This window comes from Mangifera indica, chromosome 13 (genome assembly GCF_011075055.1).
Source record: "Mangifera indica cultivar Alphonso chromosome 13, CATAS_Mindica_2.1, whole genome shotgun sequence".
Lineage (NCBI taxonomy): Eukaryota > Viridiplantae > Streptophyta > Magnoliopsida > Sapindales > Anacardiaceae > Mangifera > Mangifera indica.
Window position 1 is genome coordinate 9,602,032 of NC_058149.1, and position 19,597 is coordinate 9,621,628.

At 32.3% G+C, this 19,597-nt stretch overlaps 2 protein-coding genes across 2 annotated transcripts; both read left to right on the forward strand.

Annotated features, from left to right (window-relative positions):
* The first annotated feature begins 6,008 nt into the window (after nucleotides 1-6,008).
* On the forward strand, nucleotides 6,009-7,682 carry LOC123195179 (glucan endo-1,3-beta-glucosidase 5). Its single transcript, XM_044608824.1, has 2 exons — nucleotides 6,009-6,387; nucleotides 6,473-7,682. Exons 1-2 carry the CDS (start codon nucleotides 6,044-6,046, stop codon nucleotides 7,596-7,598), a joined length of 1,470 nt encoding a protein of 489 aa, XP_044464759.1. The 5' UTR covers nucleotides 6,009-6,043; the 3' UTR covers nucleotides 7,599-7,682.
* Nucleotides 7,683-8,385: 703 nt separating this feature from the next.
* LOC123195153 lies at nucleotides 8,386-12,240 on the forward strand. The gene is made up of 6 exons (XM_044608780.1): nucleotides 8,386-9,197; nucleotides 9,555-9,652; nucleotides 10,490-10,514; nucleotides 11,116-11,236; nucleotides 11,318-11,452; nucleotides 11,703-12,240. The coding sequence occupies exons 1-6, from the start codon at nucleotides 8,756-8,758 to the stop codon at nucleotides 11,905-11,907; spliced, it is 1,026 nt and encodes a 341-aa protein (XP_044464715.1). The 5' UTR covers nucleotides 8,386-8,755; the 3' UTR covers nucleotides 11,908-12,240.
* Nucleotides 12,241-19,597: the final 7,357 nt, after the last annotated feature.

Sequence of the window (19,597 nt, forward strand, 5' to 3'; positions counted from 1 at the left end):
AAACTTTACTAATGTACATTACCATGATTAAAGGCCTGTTTTAATAATCTTTGGTTGCTTTTATAATTTATCTTTTATTATAAGCATTAATTTGATTAATTTGTTTGATTTATTAAGTAATATAAGTTAATTTAATAAATATGTATTAAAAAATATTAAAATAATTTTAATTTTATTTATAATTGGATAATATAAAAATGCTCAATATGTTATCAAAATAGAAAATTAAAAAAATATTTAATAACACACGTTAGTAGACGTTGGCTTTTATAAATTTTTTTTAAAATTTTTTTGCTCAATGTCTTAACCACACTATTAAAACCAAACTTTTCAATCTTATTTTTCATTTTCTTCGTTCATTCTCCCTTTATATTTTTTTCATTTAATTTCAATCTCAAACTCTCTTAGTTCTTAAATCTGAACCAAATTTTAATTCTGTCTATCTCTAATAATTTAGTTTTTGTTTGTTTAAAAATTTTGAATTATTTATTTATTTTTTGTGTTCAGTTTTCTATTAAAAAAATTTGAAAAAAGTAATTATTAAACTTTACTAATTTATATTTTCTTTTAAATTAATACAACTGATGATAATAAATGACAAATCGATCATTTAAATCTCATTTTATTTATATTTTTAATTGATGTAAAATTATTTTTTATTATTAATTAAAATATTCTAATTAATTTTTTTTTTATTTTATCAGTGACAACACGTTGAGACTTACTTTTTCTAACTACGTTTTCTTGGCTTAAGATTTAGAACAATTGTTATTTATATGTTCTATCAACAAAAAAAACTGAGAAACTCGCGTGTATAACCTTCAGGCAATATAACTCGTTTTTTTGCTTTATCTACCACTTTCACCATTTCCTTAATATTAACAACTTAGTTTTTTTTTTTTTGTTAATTATTATTTTTCTTTAGAATATTTTGATAATAAAAAACTTAATATGTTTTAAACTAAAAAGATGTGCAAATGATTGAGATGACTTTACTTTTGTAAGCTCAAATGACAAGTAAGAGTTCTTATTTTTATAAGATCTCTTTTACCGTGTTTACATTATACCAATTTTTAATCAATTAAGTTTATAAAATGAAGTCATCTAATTGTTTGAACTTTTTCGTTTAGAGTATATCTAAATTTTTTTCATTACGAAAATATTTTAAAGAAAACTAATAATTTGTAAAATTGAAAAAACAAAATAAAATTTAAGTTATTAGATAGTAAAGAAATGTTGAAAGTAGTAGATAAAACAAAAATACAAGAAATAACATCGTTTGATGATTACGCACATGAGTTACTTGGTTCTTTTTGTTAGTAGAATGTGTGAATAATAGTTGTCCTGACTCACACGTTGGATAAGCTAAAAAAACATAGTTAGAAAAAATAAATTTTAATGTGATATCACCGATAAAATAAAAAAGTTTTCTTTAATTTGAATACGTAAACAAATAATAAAAAATTATTTTATATTTTTTAAAAATATATATAAAATATGATTTAGAGAATTGACCAATAATTTATTATTATCAATGGTATTAATTTGAAAAAAATATAATTAATAAAATTAAATAATTATTTTAAAATTTTTTTAATATAAATTATCGAACCAGCCTAATAAAGGTTCAACACATATATAGAGTCATGTCGTGCGCCTTAACTTTTTGGTGGATTGATCAAGTCGACAAGGCTCACTATTGTATTGGCTTAACCCGATATGGGCATAAGCACAATGAACTGTGCCAAAGATGGCCTTGCCCGATTTGACACGACCTATTGTCATCACTAGACATGTCCTAATTCTAAAAGGTGGGATAAGAACATGTAACTAAAAGTTAGGATTGTAAAATGACGAAGGCGAGGAAATTAGAGTTTAGGCATCCTTTGGCTGGAGGAAGGGTTCCGAGGTCTCGGATGACCAGAATTAGGAAGTTTCACTTTTCGAATTTTCGGTTTATCCACTGTAAATCCCCAAAATCAATAAAAATAGCTTATGTTGTCTTCATTTGATTTTGTTTTTCGTTGTTTTGGTTGAATATTGGTTGCGATCCTATCAAAATGGTATTAAAGCCTTGAAATCAAGAGTTTCTGATGCGATTCCAACAAGGGAGGAGGTCATGGAAAGTGGATCTACAAGGGAGAAGGCGAATCGTAGTTTGAAAAGGGAGATCAACAACAAGAAGGTGAAGCATCGTAGTGGAAGCTTGGGTAGAGCAAATCGGCCAAAGGGAAGTCGAATCAACTTGGGTGGAAACTACGGAGATAAAAAGGAGTCAAAATAGGCGTGGGGAGACATATCGACACACAACATATTGGAGAAGTCAGAGAGTCGTGGTGGAGGTTACAGAGAAGGTAAATTATCAGCGTGCGAAGATGAGTCGGTGATGCATGGTGATGGAGCAGTGAATCAACAATTGAAAATCGTGTGGGAAGTTGATTTGTCACCGAAAAAGTTGGGAAAGATGGTTGAAAAAGAAAGAAAGAAAGAACAAAAAAAGGGAGGAAGACGAGACAGGGGAAGATTGAAAAAAAAAAAATGAAAAAGAAAAGATAACATATTTTGGCTAGCTAAGGGAAGGGGAAGAACAAAAGAAAAAATTTAAAAAATAATTTATTATTAAAAAAAAGATAATATATAATACATACCCACAAGATAAAAAAATTTGCAGAACTTTTTTGTTTTTTTCCAATTTTTCTACTTTGTGAATAATGTGACTTTCAAAAGGGTTGGTAAGTAATTTTCTTTGGATACATGTCCTAATTCTAGAGGACAAAGTAAAGCATATAGAAATGAGAGCTAAGATTGTAAAATTGGGAAAGAAAGAAGATTAGGGTTTAGACAACCTCTAACTGTAGGCAGTCTTTCGGTTGAAACAAGGTTTTTGATGCCTCGAACAGTTTCGACTTTTTGAATTGTTAATTTACCCATTATGAATCCTCAAAGTTAATAAAAATAATTTTTGTTCTCTTTACTTAATAGTGTTTTCCTTGTTTTAGTTAAATATTAGTTGGGATCCTATGAATATTCTACTTGGTTGACAAGAAACTCTAGATGTAACAAGAGCACATTAGTGAATGTGATCACTCATTTTTTCCACTATCGGCAAATCTTAAGATCTCCCATTTGAAGAAAATTACAAAGAAGATAAAGCTAAAATTTGTAGTTCACTAAATGCTTGAGAGTATATGTCTGAAGCATCCAATGCTTATCCAATTCAACAATCTGACGACTTGGCTACAATTTGACAATGTTTTTTTTTCTAACCGAGGAATCCTATTCAATTTTGTCGGATAGACAAATATTAGAGCATAGTAATTGGATCCACAATTATTGTATTGGGTTACGTCAGGGTTTCGTTATTCAATCCAAAATTAATTAGTTAAAGATTTTTTTAATATGAGTGAATAAGTTACTCGAATCATAACTTTTCACAAAGGGGCTATTTTCCTTAACTACTTAAGCTAACCCTTGGGGGCACAATTTGACAATGTTGGAACAAATTGAAAATAATAATAAAAATGAAAAGATATATAATGTAATGGGTAGCAAATTATAAACCTTATCATTTTAACAAGTGGAGTTTAAAATATGTTAAAACCTACCATTGATAAAAATGTTGATTCACATAAGTTTAAAGAGTTCAAACTTTTCAACATGATATAAAACAAGGTTTATGATAACTCCAAGGTTAGTTTGAATGGTGAAGTGAGAAAATCTTTTTATGAAAGGTCAGAGTTTGATTAGTATGAGTGAAGATTTGGTGGCCGATGAGTAGTGGATTGAAGCGTTGTCATCGGTTGTCGGAGATGGTGGTCGAAAAATGTCTGAAAAATAATCCCTAAGTTTTAGAGGGGAAATGTTATTTTTGAAAGTTAGAAAACTTTAGACAGAGATGAAGTTGTTAGTTTTTAAAGCTGTGGGGGAAAAATATAATGAATTTTATATTTTTTTAATATAATTAATAAAATGACGATTTTATCTTTACTTTTTTTTAACCGAAGTTAGCTCATAGGTGGGATTTCAGATTTTTCAAACCCCGTGGGTGTGTCTTTAAAAGGCCACTAAAACTTGGGGATGAAATAGTCCTTTGGCCCCTTGATTATACACTTCCGCAAGTCTCAAGGCATTCTGATGGTTACGGTCATAATTATCAACATCTTATGATATATTATAATATAAATAAAAAATATTTATATTATAAAATATATCAAATTAATACGATATTGTGATCATATATACGATACGATATAATACATATTACAGATACAAATCGATACATTTTTTGAAAAAAAAAATAATATAATAGAAGTGTATGTAAAAAATTTAAAATTTTCATGAGTGTATGTGATATTTTTAAAAATAATAACGTGTGAATTATATTTTTTAATTATTTTATTTTTTAAAATTATATTATATGATATGATATAACTATAGAAAATTAAGTTTTTTATATAGAACATGATATGCGATCTAACTATTAACGGTAAGGTTCACATTTTCATTTTTCTTATGCGGGTATATCATTGATGATGTTTTCCTTACTTTGCTAAGACTAGAGAATCTCCGGTTGTTTCTTTCTTTCCATAAAAAAACATAGATCATGGCTCCCAACCCATTTTGCAAAGAATATTTTTAAGACAATTCCTTTCCCAGTTTTCATAGCAATCTTCTATGTAATTGTTCCAAGCTTGCTCTCTATAATCAAAGCTATTTGCCTCAAGAACGACCTTCCAAACATGCTGAATTCACATTGAAAGAAAAGAATAAAATATATTTCACTTTAGTAATTTTTATAGGTCTTCATTGCTAAATATCTCTTAAGAAATAGCTTACATTATTTCTCAACCGAACTCAAATAAATAATAATAATAATATCACTTATATACATAAACGAGAAATATTTTAAGTATACAAATAGGTATATATTTGATGTATGTTATCAAATGATTAAGTGATTTTGAATTAACAATAAAATAATATTCAATCACATGATTATACATACGTATATACTATTTATGTATTAAAAAATGAATATACATATATTACTTGTATGGAAAAACAATATTCATCATTAAATTTAATAATACCTTTTGGGAATAATTATTAATTTTTTAAATGATGATCATCAAAGTCACCAAAAATTGCACACACTGTAATTGTGGTTAAATGAACAAAGTCTCAACAATAACATCATTTCATGGCTTGGCCTTGGATTGAGAAGAATCATTGACACAATTTACCAACTACGCACTTATAAAAATTTAAGTATTATTAATTAAGAAGATTCTGAGATTGAGCTCAATTTAACGTCAATGGAGCCAAACTCAAACTCAAATTTGTTGAATTCATTTTAAAAGTGTTCAAGTTTAGTTCATTTAAAAATAATCGAGTTTGAGTTCGAATCAAGTTTTGAGCTTCGCTTAATATTATAACAAAATATAAATAATTAAAATGATATCTTTTTTTATGTATTTGTTAAAACAATATTGTTTTAATCTATTCGTATAAACAAATTTCTAAACTCGCGAGTTCGCTGAGCAATTACACCTAAAGTTCAAACTAAAAAATATTTAAATTTTAGGTTTGAGTTTGAACTTGTTTGAGTGAAGTTCATTTTGGATTTGTTCGAATCAAGTTTATATTTAGGTTCAAACAAACTTGATTTAAATCCAACTTTATTGAGATTCTATGAGGATGGTACATTATGGTGTCTACCCATAAAATTTTGAGGTTAGACCGAGGCTCTAGTTCTGAGCCATCCATGGGGAAGAATCAATGTTTGTGTTCACTTCATTCCTTTCTTATATTATGGGTTACGTTTCAGCAAGAAATGATGTTCAACAAGTTCACTTCATTCCTTTCTTATATTATATGTCCTCTCCAATTGATGAAATGGGTTACCACTTGGAATCTTTAATGCAACTTTCCCATTCTTTTCAATTCAATAAAGCACATTTTCCCTCACCTTTTCACTTCAAAATCTTTCTATTAATTTCCCCCAAAATCCTCTACAATTTTAATCATTTTAACAAAAAAAAACATGGGAAAAGGCCACGGTTTGTTGTTATGTCTGATTTTGGTTTGTCTTTTAGGTGAAGGCCTAACCAAGGGAGTTCAAGGCCTGGCTTGCAACTGGGGATTGCAATCGACTCACCCACTGCCGCCGAGCATTGCTGTGAAGCTCTTGAAAGACAACGGATTCAAAAAAGTGAAGCTTTTTGAAGCTGATCCTGGGGCTCTATTGGCTCTTGCAAATTCTGGTATTCAAGTTATGGTTGGCATTCCTAATGAACTCTTGGCGCCTCTTGCAAGCACCGTCAATAATGCTATCAATTGGGTTCAACGAAACGTCTCCTCTTATATCTCCAAAGGTGTCGATATAAGGTAAAGAGCAATGCTATACCTACACATTTTTTAGCTAAAATTTATCAGTTGACTGAAATTGAACCGATTTGTATTGGTGTTCTAGGTATGTGGCTGTGGCGAATGAGCCTTTCCTCAAGACCTACAAAGACACTTTTCTGCGTACTACATTTCCAGCCCTGCAGAATATTCAAGCAGCCCTGATAAAGGCTGGCTTAGGAAAGCAAGTTAAGGTCACCATTCCACTGAATGCAGATGTCTACCAAAGTGAAAGTGGCCTGCCCTCTGCTGGCGACTTTCGATCCGACATCCATGGCTTGATGATCTCTATCATCAAGTTTCTAAGCGACAATGGTGGCGTCCTCACCATCAACATCTACCCTTTCCTTAGCCTCAATTCTGACCCCCATTTCCCCGTTGAATATGCCTTTTTCAATGGCAGCTCTGCCCCTGTTGTTGATGGCTCCATAGCTTACACCAATGTGTTCGATGCCAACTTCGATACCCTCATTTCAGCCCTCGAAAAGAACGGTTTCGCTTCAATGCCCGTCATTATTGGCGAAGTTGGATGGCCAACCGATGGTGATCCCAGTGCCAACAATGAGTATGCCCAGAGATTCAATCAAGGACTACTCGACCGGATAAATTCCGGCCAAGGCACGCCAAAGCGCAGCACCCCACCAGAGGTTTACGTGTTTTCTCTGATTGATGAGGATAAAAAGAGCATTCAACCCGGAAATTTTGAGAGGCACTGGGGGATTTTTTACTTCGATGGAACCATAAAGTACCAACTGAATCTGGGGAGTGGAAAAGGCCTAATTCCAGCAAAAGGGGTGAAATATATGGCGAGGCAGTGGTGTGTAATGTCACCTTATGCAAGCACATCAGACCCCAATTTCGAAAACAGCATCAACTATGCCTGCACCTACGCAGATTGCACAAGTCTTGGCTATGGTTCATCCTGTGGAAATCTGGATGACAGAAGCAATGCTTCTTATGCGTTCAACATGTACTACCAGACGATGGATCAAAGAAAAGATTCATGTTCATTCTCCAATTTATCAACCATCACCACCATCAATCCTTCGCGAGGCACATGCCGATATGAGATCATGATTGACATAGGAAAACATGAGCTGCCTCCAGCTCATCACGCACCTTCAGCAGCTGGAAGGAAGCAACAGTGCTCGCTGATTATGGCTCTCATATTAGTTTTGGCATTGATTATTTAACTGCATTCATTTATCAAAATAAAATTTTCATGGTTTTTCTTTACTGTAAATAATTTGTGTAAAAGAGTTGAATACTTATTTAAGATTTTTAATTAGTGTTATGTATTATTATTTATATATAATTATTGTTAATATAATTGAAAATTTATTTACAATAATACTATGTGTATATAATCTTTAAGTATAAAAAAATATATAAATAATATATCATCATGTAATTAAGTATTATTTTATTTTTAATTCAAAATTACTTAATTAAATAATAAGATATTATTGACTTAAATGTAACATAAATATATTAAATAATAAAATTAAGTAAAATTAAAATCAATTCACTATTTTAAATATCATAAATATCATATATTAACTATTTTAATATACACAATAAACATATAAATAAATTTAAAAAATAAAAATAATATAATATTATAAAAATATGTTAATATTTTAAATAATGATATTAATATAAATAGACAATGATAGAGACAAAGGTAGAGATACGACAGGGATAATATGTGATGGGGAGAAGACACATGTATTCTATTTTTTATTTTTTTTTAATTTTATCAAAATTTTTTTTGTTAAAATAAAAAAAAATTAAAACTCTTAAATTCGGATGGAAATTAGTATTACTAATGGAAGTGGACATTTAAACTAAATGTACACGTTTTAAAGGAGGTTCAATGAATCCACTAAATTGCCGTGATTGGATAAATCCCTCCGACCTTTAAGTTTTCATTACAAATTTAATCAATTAATTATTTTTATACATATATCTATATATATATTTTGGGGGGAGTGAAGAAGGAGAGAGGAAGGGGGTTTGCAGGAAAAACCCAAAAAAGCGCCTAAACCAATGATTAACGAATCTTATTCGCAGAATCTTCCCTCTTCTTCTCTTTAATATAACGAAGGGACTCGCCGTACAGACCGCGCGCCCACCACTGACTGCTCTTCATTTTTGCTTTTCTAACACTGATTCTTCCTTTTTCTTTATATCCAAATCCACCCGTTAACTTCTTATTGAATTTTTTTTTTTTTAAGTATTATTATTGTTATTGTTATTTCTTCTCTCTAATCATTATTTATCTAGGGTTTCTTTAATTCTTTTTTTTTTTTCCCTCTAATTTGGATCGAATGCTAAGTATTTGCTCGTTATGTTAAGAAAACAAAGGCATTTGCGTTTGATCTTGAATCAATTTGCTAATTCCTTTAACTTGTATCATCACAATCTTGAAATGATGTCTTATGCGATTCGTGGCGATCTCTTTTGCAAGGGCTTTCACTCGCATCCTCAATCTTCTTATCTGGAGAGCAATAGTGGTGGTGGTGGTTGTAATGTTAATACTTTTAGAATAAAAACCAGCCAAGCTAGTGGCTTTATTTTGCGGGGTTCTTTCGATTCTAATTATCCAACGGCCGCTGATGAAAAAGCTGGCGCCTTTGCTCGCCAAAGGGTGCGGTATTTGGATTTTGAAGAGGATTGTACGGACGCTAGCTTGTTTAACGGTTGTGGCTCCCATCAAAGAGGATACCCTCTTGGTTTTATTGACCATACCTTGCCTGAAAAGGTTGCTGTTGCTGTTGACGTCGATGAGGGTATGAAACGTCTTTGTTTAAGTTTGAGCTATTTTTTGTTTTTTAAATTTATAATCCTTTGACAATATTTTTATTTGTAATTTAAGTAATATGAAATGGTCAATGGCATGGAATTTTTATCAAAAGCTGAGAATTTTATGTATGCCTTTTCTATTGGGTACATTGTTTCTATTTAGAGTGTGTGATGAGATTGCAAGGCTCTTGCTTTGTGATCATTGGTTAATTGATTTTGCATTTATTTTACTAATTTGTTCATATTAGTTCTGTCTTCTTTTGGGCAATAAATATAACACGGATTATTTGGGTTCTCTATTCTGATACACATACTATTTCTTTCCTCTGTTTTCTTATAATCAGTTTTAGGAAACTTTGTGTCGGCTCTGAATAGATTTATTGCGGATCGATATTCTTCCAATCATTCATTTTCAGAGTATCATGTGTACGAGTTCTTCAAGGTATTATCTGATAACTTTGTGATGAATTTTCTATTGCATAAAATGGTGGAAGAGGATTAGAAATTTTAGTATTCATAACTAGCACAACATATGATCTGGTTTCTAGAGTGAACTGCATGGATCCCTGGTGTCTTTTGGTACAATTCTGGGTGATACAACCGTTTACATTTAGCTGGAGATGGACAATTTGCTGCATGTTTTATTCTAGATTTGGGCAAGTTCAATTGGACTTAAAATGAGCTAAAGTGATCATTAGGAACTTATGAAAATAACCTCTTTTGTTTTTTCCCACTGTATTGTGTATCTTAAAAATGAGTATTGGATTTATGTTTACTCATTATGGATAACTAGAAGCAACTGCTTAGTGAGGCATCAGGTTTTTATGCTTGGCTGAGACAGTGTTTAACTTACCATGACTGATCTCTTTGTCCTAGTATTTAATAAACTATGAATTCCTATGTGGAGTTGCGCTGGTGCATATGACACTTCTGTGCTGTGATTATGTTACTTATTATGTGACTGGACATTCCTTCCAATTAATTTAGACTTCATATTATCAGTGTTGTGTTATAAATATCAGTTTTTATCATGTCACAAACCTGATCAAAACTAGTCTTGAAGTCAAGATGCTTCCCTTACATTTTAGTCTATATGCTTTAGATTGTCCTATATTAACCAAAAAAATATATGAACAGTGTAGATTACCAATCAGGAGTACCATTATGTTACAGACTTTGTGTTATATAATTTCATCCTCCTTTCTTTCAATCAATTTGGTAAGGGAAATTCTGAATATCTCTGCTATGTATTCTGATCTATTTTTTTCTTCTGCTGCAGATATGGAACTGTTCACGTGATGAAGGTATTGCTAGGGATATCAATTGCTTTAGCTGACTTGCAATTTAGGGCCTTTTAATTTTAGTGTTATGTGAGATACATTAATTCAGTATCTTAAATGAGCAATTGTAACGGAATCTTATAAGTTTGACTAACAAAATTCTTTATATATAATTTGACTGGTTTCCTTAACTAGCTTTAACTACTAAGTTCAGTTGGAGTCTTATGGAATATTCTTTGATGTTTTAACTGTCTGTAAATGGATCACAGGACTTCTTAGGAAGATGCTAGTTTAATTAATAAGGGCAAATTTGATTTGTCATGAATCTGTTCTTTTTTGTTTTCCTGATCTTTTACAGATTTTGTACCAATGTGCTTGTGTTTGCTTTTTGTTTTTTTTCCAGTTCTTTCAATCTTTTTTGAATATTTAAAAAACATTATGTACCATGTGTGAGAATGCCTTTGAGATATAACTATTTGTTTGTACTTAATTTTGCAGTATTGCAGTCATTGCCTCATGTTTTTCTTCAAGTGCAGCATTGACTGCTCGATGTTTCTTATATGAGAGATGTACCAATCATGAAATCAATTGATTTTTTAAAATATCTACTTTCATGTTGTGACAGCTGATATCCGAGTCCATGAATTCTTTAAGACACCATATTTCAAGACAGGCATCCACCCTATCCCTGGTGCCCAAAAGGCACTTCATAAGTTATCAAGATTCTGTAACCTTTCGGTTGTGACGTATGTATAATTCTTGTAATTTCTTCTGTACCTATAATGAAGTAAGCTGAGCATTAACTGGATATAATTATATATGATTAGGTCTCGGCAAAATGTGATCAAGGACCATACTATTGAATGGATTGAAAAACATTATCCAGGACTCTTTGAGGAGATTCACTTTGGAAATCACTTTGCTCTAGATGGAACATCTAGACCCAAGTCAGAAATATGCAGGTATGCTATGATTCCCTTATGTGTGGCATTTTGTATGTTCCCGTGATTTTAAAATGATGCTTATTGGTAAATGCATTTGGAACTTGTATCTTTGAAACTGAAAATATAATTATTAAGAGTATTATCTTGTTTTACTGCAACTTACCAGCATGTTGGGTTTTTGAGTATTCTTATGTCAAGAAGCCTAATTTGCAAGACCTACTGGATTGAATTACTGACAATTTTTGGCTTGATGAATTGTTTCTCTCAGGTCATTGGGAGCCAAAATTCTCATTGATGATAACCCAAAGTATGCAGTTGAGTGTGCTGATGCTGGAATCAGGGTTCTACTTTTTGATTATGAGAACTCATATCCCTGGTGCAAGATGGAGTCAATCGATCAACATCCCCTGGTGACTAAAGTTAATAACTGGGAGGAAGTGGAGCAACAAATAGTTTCAGGGATTGTTTCTTAGTATCGAAGTCCTATAATAAGGTTTGATCATGACCACCATTCTATCAAGATTTCTGTGAACTGATTCTAATGCTGCCAAAAAACGTAACCTCATATAGTGAGTTTTGGTGAAGTCACTGTAGAGCCCACCTATGTAGGGTTATGATGTACAAGCTGAAGTAGAGGAGCATTGGAAGTGGATCAATCAAAATACATTGTTTTTAAGTTTCTTCATCCCATTTGAGGGATAATGAAGAAAAACGGGGGTTCCAGATTTTTAGAATTAAGGAAATTCTATGTAATTACGACATTCTTGATCGTTCAGAGGTAATATTATGATTATTGTTGAATTCAATACTTTTTGTTCTTGTAGTTCCAAGTGAACTTGCGAGGTTAGCAGTTCATTTGTGTTCTTGTCTGCTTATTTTGTGTAATTCACGGAGAGAAACAATGGACAGTACTATATACTGCAAATAGAAATGCGGTAATTGGGATTCATATCTATAAAATACAATGAAACCATTTACATAATAATAAAATGGGAAATTAAAATAATTACTCCAAAGATAAGGGGGCAAAACTAAATTACCCTTGCATTTTACTGTTAAACAAAAATGCCCCAAAATTGTGAAGAGATGAAAATGCCCCTCAGAGACGAAATGGACGATAACCACGCGCATTCGGCTAAACACACAAAAACATAATTTTCGAATACACATTTTCACGCACTCGGCAATATCGATTTTCTCTGACGATTTTTGGGACTTTTTCGGCCACAAATATGGACAAAAAGGTTAGTAAAACAACTCTTGTCATCTCCTTATGTATTTTGGTTGATGATTTGAGCGATTTGATGTGAAATTACCCAGTTTAGCGTTAGGGTTCCGATTTGAAATGATTGACGAAAATTCTTGATTTCTTTGTGATTTGGATAAATATTCTTGGGGTTTTTGTGTTAGATTAGATGTAAAGTTGATTGTTGTTGAAATGAAGTTTGAAAAATAAAGTTTGGATGGTGAAATGTGGCCACACAAATTCGGCAGTCACCACGCGAATGGCCGAGTGCCCACACGAATTCGTGTGGTGAGAGTTGTTGAAGACGAGGTTGTTTTTTGCACTTTTCAAACTTTATGAACTACACAATATCGTGTGCTTGGGGGTGAAAATACGTGTTTTCATCGTGTGGTGGGGCATAATATAAATTGGAAAACTTTGTGGACTCACAAAATTTTGGTCAACCCTCCGAATTCGTGCGGTTGACGCGGGAATTCGTGTGGTGGGGGCAAATTACGGTTTTCTAGAGTTATCTAGCATGCGATTCGTGTGGTTGGAGTCAGGGGGCAGATTGCGATTACATAAAATTTTAGGGCTTTTTTATATTTTTTATACGGGGGTCAAATTGAAATTTATCCATCTTAAGGTTTTTTGACATGTAGAATTCAAATTTGATATCTGTTTTTTCGAATAAAGCCTCTATGTATAGAATTGAATAATTTATAATATAAATTTGATATAAATTTAATATAATTGTGATTTAATTTTCATACAGGGAGCTGGACAAAAGAGAACAAGGGACGAAGGCAGGGATGAAATGCGATTTCCTCCCGAAAAACACTTCAAGGCTCAAGTTACTACACGTGGATATAAAGATGTGAGAGCTGTGATTAAAAAATTATTAACAGAGAGACAATTACAAATGTTTTGACGTACCTGTTTCAGACACTTCCTAGACTTGAAGGATAGTCGATTTAGTGGGGTTTTTATACATTCCTTCATCCTTCGAGCGGTAAATAAGGTGACCTCACGAGAAGAGTTATGGTTTCGAGTTAATGATGTGAATGTTAGATTTAGTGCGTATGAGTTTGCTATAATGGCAGACCTTCGATTAAGTCATTTGGTAGATATCGACCTCTATATTCCATCGAAGGCCATAGATCAGATTCTCCAGACATATTTTCATAGGTGTAAATAAGTTACATATATTGATCTGAGCCGTGTTTTCCAGCAGAGACCGTGGGAGGAGGATGACACTGATACAGTGAAGTTAGCACTGTTGTTTTATCTTCACATGAGATTGTTAGAGAGTGATTTAAGGAAAACAATTCCCCAGAAGATATTATAATTAGTTGATCATCTTGATGAGTTTAATGCATACCCGTGGGGAGTACGAGTGTGGCAAATGACATATCGCTCTATATGTGATAATATCTCTAGAATTTCTGTAGATTCTGGCCTGAAAAAGAAAAGGAAAACCAGCTTAAGCAGTATGACATTATAGGATTTCCACTAGCGTTTCAAGTAGTTATGATATTTATTAATTCAAAAAAAAAATTTGTGTTTAAAATAAAATTAGTTTAATATGATTATAAATATATACAATAATCGATTTATGTTGATATTGTAGTTTTAGATATATGAGACGCTGGACTCGTTATATCGATAGACGAATATGTCGTCGATTGTAGGAGCCTCCCGGATGTTGAGATGGCACATGAAGGACATTCCGGGATGAGATTCTATCTCAACTATCTTCACTGGAGATACAGTAAGTACTAATTTATTAAGCATTAACATATACTTCGGATATAACAATAATGAATACTGAAAATAAATATTTTACAGGATGATGTTAATTTTTCAATAAATTCATCTCCGGTTGAGAGAGATACAGAGTGGTATGAGGATATCGTCTGATATACAGGGGTGTCGGATAGTCGATCTTCTTCGGCGTCAGGAGATACATCATCGAGTCATCGTGACATTAGTTCTCCGATCGTTGCTCCTCCTCCTATTGATGCTTATGTTCAGCCCCCTCCCACTTGCCCAATTAGCGACCCTGTCAAGGAGCATATATCATCGGATCTCGTGCCTAAGCCCCCTACCATTGAGCATATATCACCGGATCCCGTGCTTATACCTCATACCACTGAGTACATATCAGATAATCCTTCTGTCACTAGACCAGATTTCTCCATTCATCACTTCGATGCTGCATTGACTCGATAGGGAAATCTTATCTTAGTTCGACTTACTAGGTTAGAGGCTAAGATGGAGGATATGTTTAGTCGCATTGAGGGTATGATGACTCTTATGGAGGATAGACTGAGTCGTATAGTGGATACGACGACTTGTACAGAGGTCGGACGATCTCATCACCATACAAATATTGTCAGATAGATAAAAAAGTTAATACTTTACAAGATATTTCATTTATTTATATACACAATCATATAAACCTTATAATAATTGTATATGCTATTATAGTCTTCTCGGGACGATGGTGACAGACTATCGATAAGGGCTCTAACATTCCCATCTCCACCTATGGTTGATGTGAGTGCTAACTGCTTCGAGGATAGCTACCAGTTCCTTCCACTCTTTACACGTATGGTGAATGCAGATTACCCACCTGAGTTGCATTTGCAACCTTGGGGTATGATCGATGAAGTTAGTATTTGAATCTCAAGTACCTTTCGAAGAATAATGGATTAAGATATAATACGTATTATATCAATGTGTGCAGGTTTATATCTCAATAAACTTCGATAATACGCATTAGGTAGCAGGGGTATTGGATTTGAAAGAGTGGAAGATTACGATTTACGACTCCTTATAGAGTTTCACTGCTGACTCGGAGCTATTTAGGCGAAAGATGTTGAGATATACATCGATGATACCACATTTGCTAGTTGCGACAACATTTTGGTCTGAGACACGTTGGAGTCTACGAGACGATCCATTTGCATTACATAGGGTGGTGGATATACCGCAGCAGACGCCCCTGTCAGGTGACTGTGGAATGTTCATGTTACGATACATCGAGTGTTTAGCACTTTACCGATCGTTATCCTTTGAGTGGGAGGACTCGTTACGCTTGCGCACTCGTTTAGGCACGCAGCTATATTTTCAGGATATTGATTGACGATTATTTTATATGTTATTTGTATTTGTATATAATTTATTTATTCATTTGTATATATGTTTATCTATATATTGATTCATTTATAAGTATTTATCTTTTATATAGTTACTGTAAGCGACAAACATAATGAAAAAAATACATAAAAAGATAACATCCTATAGTCAGAATCTGTCCTCTGTAACAATCACAAGCATTAGGTTTACAGAAACAAGTACAAGGACAACATTTATATTAAAATTAACAACTACAAACATTAGAGTTACAGAAACAAATACAAAAACAACATCTATATTAAAATTAACAAGTACAATTAACAGATGCAATTATTTTCCATCTTTCTTCTTTTTTCTTGAACTTGATGGTACAAAACTAGGTACTGGAATAGCGCTTCTGTAATTCCGTCTTGTATGTCCAGGTTGGTGACATCGGCTACAGATAAGTTGTTCAACAACTTCTCCTTGAGAAGGACGTCTGTTTTTATTTGCTGGACGACCTATACGATGATGATGCACATACGGTGGGTGGATAACACGTGCCTCCTCCGGATGAATTCACTCTGACTGATCTCCCAATGGATTGACTGTGTCCGCATAAACTGCACGATAAAAAGCTGTGCTATAGTATGGATGCACCCATTGAATGCAGGTTGTGAGCTTCATATATCTGGCAACAACACTAACATATATGCAGGAAATCTGTGATAATTGAAATTTTCTACAAGTACATGTACGCTCCGTCAGGTCGACCAAGACATCATATTGGCCACTACCAAGGACCTGATATCGATAAGATGTTATAGGACGCACCTCCAAGTTTGAAGACTTCCATATACGTTTTGCAATCTTATCTTCAACCTAAGGTGTGACTGGGCTGGTATAAACATCTGTAAATCATATAAATATAAACACATTTGATTAGTAATCAAGTATAAGTTTAGTAACACGCAATTATAACATATTATAATAGTAACACGGGCCAATGACTTCATGACCTGTTGGAATTCATACTTAGTGTACGCCTTAGCTGTTTTCCAATACATTCATGCGACTTTAACATTCTTTTTGTATTTGGATCGCATGTTACAATAGAGGTGGTGACAACAATAACTGTGATGCACACTAGGGAATACTTCAGCCATTGCGGCAAATATGCTGACATGTCGATCTGAAATGATGGCTAAATGAGATACCTCACCAATACAATCCCTCAGCTTTGTTAAAAACTAACTTCATGTGTCATGATCTTCTCTGGGACCAATCCCAAAAGCAAAGGGATATATCTGATTATTCCCATCCAATGCAACATCAATTAATAGTTGACCCAAATATCTACCCTTTAAGAAAGCAGCATTAATGCAAATAACTGGTCGAATATGATGTTGGAATGTACGAATACTATAACCGAATGCTATGTAAAAGTACTTAAATCGATCCTACTTATCTGTTAGTGTATATGTCACCATTCCCAGATTACAACGTTCTAAATTGAGGAAATACTCTGGCAGCAACATAAACGACTCTTCTGGTGTCCCCTTCAATGATTGAAACGTCCAATTTCTTGCCCTTCATGCTTGTGCGTATGATATATCAATTTTATATCAGTCTACAATATTAGCAATGATCTCCTTCGGTCGATAAACACAATCAACTAATATGAATTTGGTCCTCAAAATTTGACCTAAAGCTCGAGCACCTGCTTCCCTATGGTGAGGTAATATCTGATTTCTGCCATATGTGTGATAGCTATCCATACGACGTAATTCAAAACTATCACTTTCTCCCACCCTAACTGCTCGTGCATGCTATTTACATTCTTCGTTACGACATTTAACCACCCATCTAATCGTATTTGATTTATCCACAAAAAATTGATATCCCCTCTAAAGCGCGTTTTGATATATCGCATCAATGACATGTTGTTTACTTGGAAATAATGTACCAACTTTTAAAGAATCACTATCGATCGATACTTTTGAGCTTCTGGATGTAGATGGTTGATCAGAAAAATGTGGTAACCAATGAAATGCATCAGTATGAACATTCCCACCAGCAAGAGTAGTTTTTGGAAAACTACTTGTACCTCCATTATCTTTATTAACATAGGTCTTCTCTTCAACCTCTGATTCTTCGATTGGAATATTATGTACAACTTTTCCTTTAAATTCACTCTAATCTAGAAAAGTTACTTCGTACCCATTAAGAAATTCTTCTGCGCGATACAATGCATCAACATTAACTTCATTTAGATATGCAAAATCTTCCTTTATAAATTCTTGTTTCGGATTGATCTCGATATTTTGAATCTCTTCTACATCAATTGTTTGATTTTCTAGATAACTGCTCGACTCACCACCTTGTAAATCTTCATCTGCTTGTTGAGCCTCATAACTATCATCATTAACTGTAGTTATAACAAAAACTGAAACATATTCTTTGAAGAGATTAGATAGACTGTTAAGAACCTCGACATCTTCATCATTTGAAATTTCTATCGGAATACTGTCGTCGAGATATTTCGGTTTTATTCTTAACTGAATATTAAATATCTTTCGATCTATATTACACTTGTCGCTCACTATTTGGATTAATTTTTCAAATGATGTGTGTTCTGAAATTTTAATCAATTTCCTAGTATCTCCAATATATTTTATAACATTGTCACCCTTTTCTATCCAATTTTTCTCATATCTAATTGAAGGATATCCAACCATTTAGATTAATCCTACAATAAAATATATAATCAACATAAATAATACGACTGAAAATACTATTTACATATGTCTATTACACAATTATACAGATTCCATAATTCAATTATATATTGTGACTACTTAAATATATCATGTTTTGGTATTACCCTTTAAAAAATAATAATTTAATTTAAAAGGGTAGTTTTGGTATTTAAGGGGATATTTGAGGTATTTTCGTTTAAATAATTTAATATAGAGGTCTTTTTGCTTAAACCCCAAAATTTGGGGTAAATTTGTATATTGCCCAAATAAAATATATAATCAACATAAATAATATGATTGAAAATACTATTTACAAATGTCTATTACACAATTATACCTATTCCATAATTCAATTTGACAGAATAATATTATTAAACATAACCTACTAATTTTTATTATTTTACTTATTACACACAACTATAATTTATTATATAAAATATCACATATAATTACATTATTAATAAAATAATAACGATTGAAGTAATATTTTGTTATCCTATACTACTATAATATTTACAACATAACCTATTTAATTTTTATTATTTTACATATTACACACAACTATAATTTATTATATAAAATATCACATATAATTACATTATTAATAAAATAATAACGATTGAAGTAATGATAGAGATAAATACCTCGAAATGATGAACTTTTCTCTTCACGCTCGAAATCCTGAACACGAACTTATTTTCTCTCTTCAGAAATCTCTCTCAAATATGTTAAAAATGAAGGAAGATATGTGGTTTATATAGAAATAGAGAAATGGTAATTTTGGTATTATTTTAGGAGATTTTTGTTTAAATGTTTTAGATTAAGGGTATTTTGGTTTAAACCCCAATATTAGGGGTAAATTTGTTTATTACCCTTAAATAAAATAATAATTTAATTTAGAATGGTAGTTTTGGTATTTAAGGAGATATTTGAGACATTTTCGTTTAAATACTTTAATTTAAAGGTATTTTTGTTTTAACCCCAAAATTTAGGATAAATTTTTTATTGCCTAATAAAAGGGGCATTTATTTTAATTTCCCTAATAAAAATTTCCAAATT